Consider the following 13718-nt stretch of genomic DNA (forward strand, 5'->3'; position numbering starts at 1 on the left):
GTGTGTGTGTGTGTGTGTGTGTGTGTGTGTGTGTGTGTGTGTGTGTGGATAAATTGATACGAATATTTAACGCTCAGCGACATCGTTCTTCACCGCAACTGTATAAATATTGACAGCCAATATTCAAATGTAAACACGCGCGTGCGATAGTCGAGAAAATGGGAAAATTATTAAAATTATGTAAAACCGATTGATTAATAGGTCATTCGTAATGACGATTACGATGATGATGGTACCATCTTTCGTTGCATAACTGACCTCCTTCCTCGTGCTACGTTTTGATTTGGCCTCCTCCTCCGTTGCTGAGGTTGGCTGGCTATTGAGTGGGATGAAATTTAGTGGGCTTAGGCCTTTCACAACCATACACCTTTTTTTTCATTCATTCGTACGCATAGGGGTTTAAGGTGGTCACACCTTAATGCTTTTTCGCAAAAAAAACTTTCCATATTCGAATTCCACACAAAGAAATCTGAAATTCAAATTCCTACGTATATTCATACACAGTCCGATATTCATGAGCAACAAAAGTTGTACGTTTTCCTCCCAAATGGGATTGAATGATATCTGTATCACATCATTTGTGATTTCAAAGGGTAATTTCTTGGAGCTATAAATGGAATTGGTAACACGGGACTGATATGAAAATAATCGACCATATCTATTCCATTTTTTTTTCAAATTCGATTATAATTTACCAATTACATACAATTTTGTAAGAGAACACACACATCTATTGATTCGGCACTGAAATAAAAATTCTACGTTGATGTGCTGGTTGAAAGCTTTTATTTATTTTTAGTTGATCGGTTTTTTGTCCATTGCTTTCATTCATTTTTCTATGACTTTTCAATGCTTGACAAATTTAATTAAAATTTCAAGAGCTGAATACAGTCATTTCAACGATTTCGGTTTCTGTAATAAAGTAAGAAGTAGTGCACTACTTTTCATGAAAATCAGTAATGGCGAAATTTTTACTTGGTTGTGAATTTCATTTCCTCCATTTTTCCAAATACGTACGCCATCTTATAGGAGAAGTACCGTCAAAGTCTTCAACGAAGACTTCAAAGTGTTCATAGGAAATTCACAACTTATTTCTACCATTTCCAACGAAATGCAATATGAAAACTTTTCATTTTATAAAATTCTTATCTCAGGAAATTGTTTTGCAGTGATTAAAGATGGACAATGTTTCGTTATTAATTGAAGTTCAAGCACTTTGAGCGCTTTGAGTAATTATTAACTAATGGCTTACCGATCTACTGGATATCTACTTACTTTATGCGTGCCTGAAATCCAATAAATTCGAAATGCCATCAGCTGCATCTTGACTTGTGCGCACACAGCCCAGTGTGATTTCTGTAATCCGTAATTAAATCGAAAATTGAATTAGTTTTCAATGGATCTTTCGTTAAAGCTCACACTCTCTCTCTTCTGGTCGCAGTTGATGATAATTAAAATTGCGCAACGGAATGCTGCAAAGCATCATAAAATACTTATGAAAATGGCATCAATGAATGCACAAAATCCAATCGGAAGAATACGTACACATACACTTCGGTGTGGCGTTCACTTGTTCGCGCGCGCGATACGTGATTTTGGATTCAGTTCATGCTTCATTGAGATTACAACGTTCATTCAAACATCATCAACGTTGATCACTTTTCCACCGCGCGCGTGCACACACACAACTTTTTCCTAGACTTTTTCGCCCGAATCAGCGCTCTGCAACGGCAAATGTTCTGCGGTGCTCATTGAAACTGGCACATGAACATGAATAATGATATCATCCTCTCTTGGTATAAATTAAAAAAGTTATTTATTCGAGAGTGAGTGAGAGAGGGAGCAACTTTTATGATGCTCGTACATTTTTATATTCGATTGTTATTCTCGGTTCATGGTGCGAACGTATCATTGTTTTGACTTTTAAGAAAACTTAAAGTCAAACCATTTTTTTTGTCTTCGTCTTTGTTCCTTTGTCGTGTATGTGCGTATTTAAATCAATTGCACTGCCAGTTTGATGCACCGTAAGCCAATGTGTGGCCGACATCGGAAATGCTCTAGACCTCTTGATATAAGCAAATTACTTCATTTAATCTATCGATTCATTTATACATCCCAGAAAATGTGTTCATTGTTGACGGTTAATTTACTCATTCTTCTCGCCTTTTTTCTCGTTCAATTTAAAGCAGTCAATGCAAACTGTGTATACATTTTTAACTGGCTTGTGCGGAACGTACAAGAACAAGTTTTTCTTCTTGTCAGCTGCACACTTACCGCAAGAAAAGAAGAAACTAATGGCATCGATAAAGTTGGAAGTTATATATGGAAAAGGAGCGCAAGTTTATGAAAAATAAATGGAAATATCAGATGAAATGACGTACAAAGCTCGGTTAAAAGTAGCTAGTCTCAGTTTGACAATTTAACAAACGGACTCACAACTACACGGATTTATGCTGGAAATAGAAACCATAAAAAACAGCATATAGAGGTGAATACACATCCGATGCGAGATTTCTTTGCAAGAATAACACAAACAGATAGCTATGTATACAGCTAGTTATTTGGTTCGTCTGCTATTTTGTGGTTGGGCAGAACCCCTGACAGTCCAATGAATAAGCAGTCAAAACTATCTATACTGAAGTTAACCAAAAGGTTCTGAAATAAATTTACGGCGTTTTTTTTTGGATTCGTTTAAATTTTATAGACAAGAAAAGCAAATATATTCACGGTCTAACAACGAGAGTGTAGAATGTCATGGTTGGAGATAATTTCAACCGATGAAATCTTCGTCACAATGACAAACCTATCTATTTTCCCTAGTTTCATGAAATTTTCCGAAAAATTTCTGAAGACATCTACACTTAAATCTATACACGCCTCCCACAAAGAAAAAAAAACGATTATTCTCCCCTGACGAACATTTGAATCGAACTGTTGAAATAAACGTTATCAATAAAATTGTGTCCTAATTTTGTGTTGTTTTCTCTTCATTTTCCCAACAGAGCCGTAGCTGCTTATTTACGAGCCTTGAATTTATCACCGAATAATGCTGTCGTACATGGAAACTTGGCCTGTGTTTACTATGAGCAAGGACTTATTGATCTGGCCATCGATACGTATCGACGAGCCATTGAGTTACAGCCGAATTTCCCAGACGCATACTGTAATTTGGCCAACGCACTCAAAGAGAAGGGACAGGTAAATATCAATGAATACGATTGGCTTTTTGAACGTTTTAGCACTCAGGTAGTCTCTCTATGCAATCGATACCACGGACGATATCTGCTGAAATGAGAGATGGATCGAAAAAAAGTCATCGAAGTTAAAATGAATGTTTATTAGTTCGAAAGAATGGAAAATCGAAAGCACATTAACGTGCGCCACACGTCTGAACTCTGTGAGCAGGGCGAGAGGGTACACACACACACACAGAGAATGACATGAAGCAATGGAAACACATTTTGCGTACAAGTATCCCAAGTCAAATAAATAAATGAACACGTTTTATTTGTGCAATAAAATAGCATTGCGCCGCTCTAGTTTGCAGCCCATCGCGCTAAGCAAAGAATGTGTGAGATGATGGTGGGAGAAAAAGTGAGCGCAGCGAGAAAAAAAAACCTACGCAAAATCATTTTCTCGGTTCAAAAAACATGTAATTAAGTTTTATGGATTGCAATTTTCTTCTTTTAATTTTTTTTCTCGGCTACGCCTCTCATTCCTTGTGTGCATCTGTAAAATGAAATTCGATCTGTCAGGTCTCTTGGTGCGCATAGATCCCAAACACTATCTTTTGGTTTTTTTTCATCTTGCAGTCGCATATTTAAGCGCGAAAAGGAACAAAGAAATCATGCATTGCACGATAGGCAAAACCCGAAAACTCAAATCCAAAACACGTAACACATGCACACATGGTATCCAAAACATGAGTTTCATTTCAACTTGCTTAAATAATAAGGTTGAAACCAGCATTTTTATTGCCTCGGAACTTTTTTTGCTTTTCTGTCAGTGTGGGGTTGTTGTGAGCTCGTTCCCATTACCTCGCGCGACACAGAGAGAGTGAACAGAGAAAAAGTACGACCGACTGGCGCAACTATACTTACTGAGTTCAAAGAGCTTTGAATTGCGTTCCAGTTGTACCGAAAAAAACGAAACGAAACGCCACGGCGGCATTGTACACAAAAGAAAAGTATAAAAACTTTAAATCCAATCAATATTGGTTATATGATATGAAAGCCGAATACACTAGATTTTTCGTTGCGATAGAAATTTTCGATGGTAAATAATTTTTGTTGATGCTAAACATGTACGTCAAACATTGTAAGCGCGCTGCGCTTTTGATGCTTTCGTTCCGTTTTAACGCTGTAAACATCAAACGGAGACCGTGTATCTAAACCACAGAACGGATCATTATACGAACGAGCAATGTGTCCCTTGGCACGTTCACATAGTTATGCGAGAGGAACACATTGTGTGCTGTGCGTGTGTGTGTGCATAATCCTCATCGGTAATGTGGAGCGCCTGCGCTTGACAAAGAGACAGTTAGAGTGTTGCGCTCATCACCCGCTTCGCAAAGCTCAAGCCATTGAAACTCGCGAACGCTGTGCTTTTTAATTTGTTAACTGAGAAAATGAGAAATGTCAGCGAAATAGAAATTGAGAGGGGTAGGGAGCAAAGTTTAACATCACATAGAATAAATGTGAAAACTCCTCCGCAAATTAAAAAGACAATAAATAGCCGGCGTAGCTGAGCTGGCGGAGGCGGTGCGGAGGAGGTGCGGTTGGATGGTCGTAAATATGGGTTATCGGACGCCAACCTCGTTTGACTGTATATTTATCTTATTATCTCTCTAGTAATAAAACCAATTTACGAATATCGAATGACTTTTTAGCAAACCCCTCAACGAACTATTTTCATTCTGGTTTTTCCGCTCTTTTTTTTGTCTTGTTTTTATTATAGGTCCAAGAAGCCGAAGAATGTTATAACACAGCCCTTCGATTGTGCCCAACACATGCGGATTCGTTGAACAATTTGGCAAATATCAAGCGCGAACAAGGATTCATCGAAGAAGCCACCCGTCTATATTTGAAGGCATTGGAAGTGTTCCCCGAATTTGCGGCCGCACACTCGAATTTGGCATCGGTGTTGCAACAACAAGGCAAATTGAATGAAGCACTTATGCATTACAAAGAAGCGATTCGCATTCAGCCATCGTTTGCCGATGCATACTCAAACATGGGTAACACACTGAAAGAGATGCAAGACGTTACCGGCGCATTACAATGCTACACACGAGCAATTCAGATCAATCCAGCTTTTGCTGATGCACACAGCAATTTAGCCAGCATCCACAAGGATTCTGGCAATATACCCGAAGCCATACAATCATATCGGACAGCGTTGAAATTGAAACCCGATTTCCCAGATGCATACTGTAATTTGGCGCATTGTTTGCAGATCGTGTGCGATTGGTCCGACTATGATAGTCGCATGAAGAAATTGGTCGCTATTGTTGCCGAACAACTTGAAAAGAATCGTTTGCCCTCGGTGCATCCACATCATTCAATGCTGTATCCATTGAGTCATGATTTCCGTAAAGCAATTGCGGCACGTCATGCTAATCTGTGTTTGGAAAAAATACACATACTGCATAAGCCATCGTATAAATTTGGCCGTGAATTGGGCTCAAATCGAATTCGCATTGGTTATGTGAGCAGCGATTTTGGAAATCATCCCACGTCACATTTGATGCAAAGCGTTCCCGGCATGCATGATCGAAGCCGCTTCGAAATCTTTTGCTATGCACTTAGCGTTGATGATGGAACGGCGTTCCGCAATAAAATCGCCAATGAAGCGGAGCATTTCATTGATTTGTCACAGGTTCCATGCAATGGCAAAGCGGCCGATCGCATCTATGCTGATGGAATCCACGTGCTCGTTAATATGAATGGCTACACAAAGGGTGCTCGTAATGAGATATTCGCACTGCGACCAGCACCAATTCAAGTCATGTGGCTTGGTTATCCTGGCACTAGCGGAGCCAGCTACATGGACTACATCATAACTGATGCAATCACATCTCCACTTGAATTACAGGTAAACACCATACATTGACTTGATATAGAAATTTCGATGGTCAATTCAAGTTTTAACTGTTTTTTTAATCGTCTCTCGTTGTATTTTCCCAGGACCAATACAGTGAAAAATTGGCATACATGCCGTACACATACTTCATCGGAGATCACAAGCAAATGTTCCCACATCTGAAAGAGCGACTCATTGTCAGCGATAAAAGTGGTAATGGAAATCTTGCGGACAATGTAGCCGTTATCAATGCAACCGATCTGTCGCCACTTGTTGAAAGCACAGACGTTAAAGAGATTCGTGAAGTTATCATTTCACAAAAAACAGTTGAAGTGTCGATGAAAATCGCTGAATTGCCAACAACGACACCAATCGAAACAATGATTGCAAACCATCAAATTCAAACATCGGTCAATGGTGTCGTCCTACAAAATGGTTTGACCACCACACAAATCAACAACAAAGCCGCCACCGGTGAAGAAGTCCCACAGAATATTGTGATAACCACCCGACAACAATACGGTTTGCCAGACAATGCAATCGTTTACTGTAACTTCAATCAATTGTATAAAATCGATCCGCTCACTTTGGAATCGTGGGTGACAATCTTGAAAAATGTTCCAAACTCCGTTTTATGGTTGCTTCGTTTCCCCGCCGTCGGCGAACCAAATCTTCAACAGACCGCACAGAATTTGGGTACGTAAAATCGCTATTAATAACACAGCACTATTTACGCAGTCCGTTCATAAGAATGAGTAATGTTATCGTTTCGGTTAATTTGCTTGCAGGACTACCCGGTGGTCGTATCATCTTTTCAAATGTTGCTGCAAAGGAGGAGCATGTCCGTCGTGGTCAATTGGCAGATGTTTGTTTGGACACCCCATTATGCAACGGTCACACAACATCAATGGATGTTTTATGGACCGGAACTCCAGTAGTTACATTGCCTGGAGAAACACTCGCCTCACGGTATATTCCACAGTTGTTTCCCCTCTCTTTTTCTATTTCAAATTTTCATTCGAATTTTGTGTGTTTTACCGTTAAACAGAGTCGCTGCATCACAATTGAACACACTCGGATGCCCCGAATTGATTGCTCGAAGTCGCCAAGAGTACGAGCAAGTTGCCATTCGGTTAGGAAACGATCGTGAATACTTGCGCAGTATGCGCCACAAAGTGTGGAAAGCCCGAGCCGAAAGCCCATTGTTCGATTGTAAAGAATACGCAAATGGTTTGGAAGGTCTATTCCTTCGGATGTGGGATCGTCATTCACGCGCTGAAACTGCTGATCATATAACAGACACAACGGTAAACAAGTGAAGCGCGTGAACGGCTGAATTGGACCACTCGACGCAATGAAAAGCAAAACCACAACATCTCGTTAGCCCATAAGATTTTAGTATGTTAGGTTTATTTGGTTAGAACAATTTTCATTTTTTTTCCCTTTCTCTTTTTCGATTGAAACTCTTTTTTTTTCGAAAGTTAACACTTTAAATTACTTCCAAGCATAATTTCGAGCTGAAAAAAGAAACAAGAACAAGATCGAAATTAATTCTCAAAAAAGAGACCATTATATGCTTTGACACGAAAATAGCACCAGCAGAACATCAAGTTGAACGCACGAGTTATAATTTTTGTTTAATTTTTTTTCAATGTATAAATGAAGATCAGATTTTTAGACTTTAAGAATGAAACAAAAATGTGGAAAAAAAACAGTAAACGATATTTATACCAAAACGTTTTATTTTTATTTGATTTTTAAATACACCATACTACGAGTTCGATGGCAGACCGACGCTAACATCTATTACGAGTGATGCGTTTAAACGAAATGATTGACAAAAAAAACAAGCAAATGAATATTTTTGATTTGATATACTGTAGTTACTTTAATCATGCATTTTTAGAATGTTCAATTCAATGTTTTGATATAATTCAAAAGAAATCACTTGAACAAGTTGTGTTGAACTTTGTTCGTTCCGTGCGAAGCGACTTTATGCATGAGATATGAGTAACGAACACACAAAGATAGTGACAAAATGTTGATTTTGTTTTTATTGGCACGTAATCAATATCGGGTGTTACATGAACGAGGTGAATACATAGGCATACATACCTATAGTAATAACAGCAATAACAATAAAGAAGACAGTTGAAGACGCTCATCTTGAGACGATAACAGTTTAACACGGCCGAAAATATTTCTCTTTCATATGAAACGATTTCATATTTAATCGGAAAAACTGCTCGGAATTCGAACGATTGATATCATTACTTTTGTAATAGCTGAGTCTGAGCATTTTGGAATCATTCCGAAGATTCTACATATTTTACCAATTTTTTTCAAATTCTGCATGTTGTTGGACTACATGCAGACGGCTAACAAATGACATCAGCAATTTATCTGACTGTATTTATTATAAACGGCCCACTTTTCATCCCAAATCTCTGCTCTCCAGCAATCAGATTTCAGCGATATAAATCAATTCCATTTCGAACGAAATGCATTCGTATTATATGGATGCAGCACTTTAAGTTCATATAGAAAGATTCAAAGAACTCCCATGGGAGAATATCAATAATAAAATTATCTATGAATTTTATCTCGTGTCGGAAAAAAAATAATCAATTCAAAATGAGAGAGGAAAAAATGCGTATATTGCAATGAAACAGATGGATAAGAAGAAACCAAAAAGAATTTCCATTCATCAAACATTTCCTCTCGAACTATTTTTATTTCGCACTTCGCACACAAAAAACATGCACACAAGCCCAAATATAAAATAATGGATGAACGAATTAAAAAAAAATGATGTATAATACTATAAAACTTCAAAAGTATGGCTCCTCAACACACTATTCTCTCTTTTCTCGCAATGATATATTTTCAATGTTTACATATGGTATTCGTGGTAAAAATGTCTCTCCATTTTCTCTCATGAACGATATAAAATGTTAAATTAAAATTCCGTTCAAAATTCCGGTTAAAAGTCATGAAGTATTCGATTTATTCAATGGACGACAACTATAAACAAAATCGACCAAAATTCGGTATCTATTCGTTTTTTTTGGTCTTTACAACGAGAAACGAAGTGTTTTATTGGTTTTGTTTATTAGGAACTTACCAAAGAAGCAAATTATATTGTGTGTGTATGTATCTAGAAAACAATTTTGACTTTTTTTTCGGAGCAAAAAAATTGTATGAAAAAAAAAAAAATGGTAGCGCTAAGTATTAAAACAGCAAAACATGTTCCTTGAAAGAATACGGGAAGCTTACTAACGTCGCTGCGTGTAAAATGATGTTCGATGCGACAATGAGGTCCGGTACATATTGGTTATGTATGCGAATGTATCGGTGTAAGCGGTTTCTTGATGCGATGCTTGTATTTGTCTAAACGGGCCCGCATTACAGCAACATACACACACACACACACACAGCGCACATACAATTATCACTTGTGTGTTCGATTGTGTGAATTGGTCCAGTGTACGTGGTTTTTTCTCTCGTCTTTTTCCAACTTGTCTTTTTCCTAATGAGAGCGTATTAATGGAATGCGTAGTAGGCCAGTCATGTTACTATAGCAACTTTTCAACCGTATTTCAATGTAAACAATAGCTCCGTCGAATCTCTAGAAACGACGATTGTCCATTTCGAAAATAGCTATTCGATCATTTGCCTTCAAGAAACATGGACGATGCTACAAGTTGTGTGACCATACGATTTTGATATCTAAAGCCAGAGATATCGTGGGTTGAAAAGATCCACGAGGAGAATGAGGATAAAGAGCAAGCCGGGTGAGTCTATTGAACTGTGGAATTTTGCGTGTGACACCATAAAAGATGCATCTCTTCCCATCGCAGTAAACATGTGCATTTGTTTCTTCTAATTACCATGTGATTGTGATATCATTGTAGGATTCACTCGATTTGCTTTCATCCGGAGGGTATTCAACTTATCGTTGGCGCTTGTGACAAAGTTTTAGAGTATGAACCAAATGAAGGCACTTATCGAAACGCTGACCGGATACAAGGACACCGTTTACGCGATAGCATATGCATACGATGGCAAAAAATTTGTGTCCGGCGGTTCCGATAAATGTGTCATCGTTTGGTCAAACAAACTCGATGGCATACTCAAATACTCGTAAGTTCTATGAAATGCAAAAGATGATTTCAATGGAAATTATATTGAGTGTTCTGTTTATTTTAGTCATAGCGACTCAATTCAATGCTTGGCCTTTAACCCGGTGTCACATCAATTGGTGTCGTGAACTCAGGCAGATTTCGCATTCTGGTCGGCCAAACAGAAAGCGGTGCAAAAGTTTAAGGTTTCATCTCGGATAAATTGCTGTGCCTGGACGAACGATGGCCAGTATTTGGCTTTGGGCATGGCAAATGGGACTGTTTCCATTCGAAATAAGGTGAGATGAAATCATGCAATAAAAATTATGTTAAGTTTTATAACGAGTATTTGACTCTCTTTTAGGCTAGCAATGAGAAGGGGAAAATCGAGCGTCCTGGTGGCAACAACAGCCCAATATATGGCCTCGCCCTAGATCCGATCAGTGCTGGAAATACAGATATTTTGTGCATTGCCGATTGGAGTCAAACGATTCCATTCTATACGCTTGGCGGTCAAAGTGTTGGCAAAGGGCAGCGTGCGCTTGGTTTCGATCCAATCGGTGCTCAACTACTTTCCGGATGGTGAATTCATTACTGTGGCCGGGTGCAATAAAGCCGCACAGCTATTTACCAAAGATGGTATTCAACTTGGGATGTGGACATGAATCATGAATTTGGACCACGGCCATTCATCCGTTTGGCTCCTCAATGGTTAGACGACAAAATGAGTTGAATCTCCGGTTCGAAACGTTTGAATTGAGAACTTATCAACAGATCTTCACTTTGTTTTAATGAAATCAGCTTACCTCGAAATGGAATTAAGCTTTGAACTGATTCGTCTGGGCAAATTTACGCCTTTTTATCTCTATCCATGGACACTTTGTATTTTGTGTATGCATCCGTTCCAAATATACTTGTTATTTCATGTTTTTTTGTTGCGAATGTTTTCTGATTCACCAAAAGGGAACCCCTTGAATGATTGAATGACGAAAGCCCCAATTTAATGACACATTAAGAGATAAAAATATCACAATCTATCTTTTTGGATGACGGTTTCCCCGACAAACGAAGAATACACAAGAATATTTGTTGATACTTAGGCATTGATAATTTTATTATTGCAACTCTCTAAATATTTTATTTAAATGATATTAGTTTTGCTTTTGTCTTTTGAGATGTCTTTGGACTTGATTCACATGAAATCAAAACACATATTTTGACGTAGTTGTAGGTTGTAATAAATGGTATCAGGCCCATCGATCGGGTTTGCGAGAAGCAAAATAAACTCGTTTGTTGCGCATCAAATTGACTTTGCATTTAACATTTTGGTGAAATAATGTGTGCTTCTATTTCAGGCAAAATCATTTTTTTTTTGCTAAGAATATGCAGATTAATGTCAACTCTTGTTACTGCAGGAGTATATGGGTTTAAGGTGACTTTGCGGTTTGATTGCGTTTAAGTTCATGACATTTTCTCGTGAACGAGAATTTATTCACTTTTAAATGGATTCATCGATTCAAAGAAGCGTTTCTGTTTATGATTTTTCGCCATTTTTAATTTGAAAATGAATCAGTGGCTTGAGTTCAGCAGCACCATTGAATTTAAATGGGCTTTAAAGGCTATTGACGTCGGTTGACAGCCATTGAATTGCTGATTTCGACACATGCTCAATGCTTCCCACACTGTGCCTCAAGATATTACTGTGGATTTTGACACAATTGTGAAATATTCATTTCACACTCAAAGAATACCTCAATCACTTGCGTCCTTTTTGTTGACAATAATTGTGTGTATCATGGCATTTGAGTTCACCATTTGCCATTATCGCGGTTCGATCGGCAAGAACATCGGCCTCATCCAGAAAGTGTGTTGTCAGCAAAATGGTTTGACTTTTTTTCTCGTTCTGTAATAGATCCCAGAGAGCACGCCGAGCCGCCGGATCTAGACCACTAGTTAGTTCATCACAAAAAACCACTTTCGATCGGCCGCAGAAAGCAAGAGCAACGGAAAGCTTCCTCTTCATACCACCCGACAAATGCTTCGATAATAATGACAATTCCAATTTCCAGGAAAAAGGCAATGACACTTTTTGGCTTATTTTCGAGTTTAAATTGCTATGCATTGGTACTATATGGTTGAAGAATCCAAATTGGGTAATCCAATCCTTTATTCCATATTTTATCTTTATTTAGTTTGACTTACCTGATGAATACATCAATATCTAACATTTTCAAGATATCTTATATAAAACAACATCTACATATCTAGTGTTTTCAATCGTATACTATAGTATAGTAAACTATAGTTTCCCCAGAACTTTGTTTGGTTTTTGTAGTTTTGAGTGCAAAGTTGACGGAAAAAGTGCAAATGTTGAAACAAAAAATCACTTTTTTCAATAAATTAAAAGTCTTGGGTGCTGTATAGGTGGTAATTTTATTGGGTAGTAGCCATTAGGAATTATAAACATGCTTCAGTTATAAACATGATTTGGTTAGTGGGCCTAGTTGTTTGCCAAAAATCATATAATAATAAATCGATATTGGACTTCAATTCCAGTCACGAGTTTCAATGAATTTGCGATAAAAAATACACTGAATTCAGATCAGGTGTGTCCTGTTTATTGATATTGGAGAACCATTTGGAAATTCGTGTTTTTCTTCTACACCGGTACTTGAGATTCTTCTGGCCAATGCAATCAAATACGTTAGTATATCGTTTAAGGTGTGAATTTTTTTTTGTTTCTGATCAATTTCGTACATAAAACACTTATAAATCAATAAAATCAGCCCACGGACATCCAACATGAATGGCGCTAAGTTAGTGACCGATGTGGAATCATTGACTTGATAATGAAACTTCAAAATGTGAATGTCAGGTGTCATAAAAGTCACATAATTATGAACAAATGAAACGGTTACAATCTAAATTGAATCATTATGCAAAAAAAAAGTGTTGAACGTTCGAGAGGGCGTCAAAGTTAGAGAATTACTCTATAATTTGGTTGTTTCATGTGTCATTAGTGTTGTTGATAGTCGAAATGATGCATGGTAATTAGGTGTAAATAAATAATCGTCGAAAGAAGACAATGTGATTCAAAATTTCGTTGAAATCTTATGTCAATTAATAACATTGTTATTTTGTGTCTGAGCCAGATAAGCGTGGCATGTACTCGAAGAGAGCGTGGGTATCCCAAAGTTGTTTTTGTTCCTTCAACTTTCAAATCATATGATATCGTCGCGTCGACTGGTGTCGAATTTTCATTAGCTAAGCCTTCTCTCTCTCTCTCTCTCTCTCTCTCCCTCACGGTGCGTCATTTATACGTTCAACATTCGTCGAAATGTTTCACAGAGAATTATTTATTTCCGAGAAAAAAAGGAAAGAATAATTGATCCAATTTTCTCGATGTTATCGTATTTTTTCTCTATTCGTCTCCTCTCTTGTGTTTCGATTTCATTTGAACATAAATCTCGCCTGAAATTTGATGATGCCTTAAATCCGAAGAAATGTTTTTTTTTT

General features: G+C 37.7%; 1 protein-coding gene and 1 long non-coding RNA gene across 2 annotated transcripts in view; one reads left to right on the forward strand and one right to left on the reverse strand.

Moving 5' to 3' along the window:
* The window catches only part of LOC129573702 (UDP-N-acetylglucosamine--peptide N-acetylglucosaminyltransferase 110 kDa subunit), a 44207-nt gene extending 36390 nt beyond the window's left edge, over nt 1-7817 (forward strand). Inside the window, exons 7-11 of the mRNA XM_055454613.1 lie at nt 3003-3198; nt 4957-6093; nt 6186-6777; nt 6870-7050; nt 7130-7817. Of these exons, the coding sequence (XP_055310588.1) occupies nt 3003-3198; nt 4957-6093; nt 6186-6777; nt 6870-7050; nt 7130-7400 (2377 nt within the window). The 3' untranslated portion in view covers nt 7401-7817. The remainder of the gene's footprint in view (nt 1-3002; nt 3199-4956; nt 6094-6185; nt 6778-6869; nt 7051-7129) is intronic.
* Nucleotides 730-9346, reverse strand: LOC129573710 (uncharacterized). The gene is made up of 3 exons (XR_008688622.1): nt 9206-9346; nt 1276-1356; nt 730-912 (listed from the first exon to the last, which is right to left on the reverse strand). It is a non-coding gene; the product is annotated as an uncharacterized LOC129573710 (long non-coding RNA).
* Between the last annotated feature and the right edge of the window lie 4372 nt (nt 9347-13718).

The sequence above is a fragment of the Sitodiplosis mosellana genome, unplaced genomic scaffold (assembly GCF_009176505.1).
Source record: "Sitodiplosis mosellana isolate CC-2019 unplaced genomic scaffold, AAFC_SMos_1.0 Smas_scaffold_6102, whole genome shotgun sequence".
Lineage (NCBI taxonomy): Eukaryota > Metazoa > Arthropoda > Insecta > Diptera > Cecidomyiidae > Sitodiplosis > Sitodiplosis mosellana.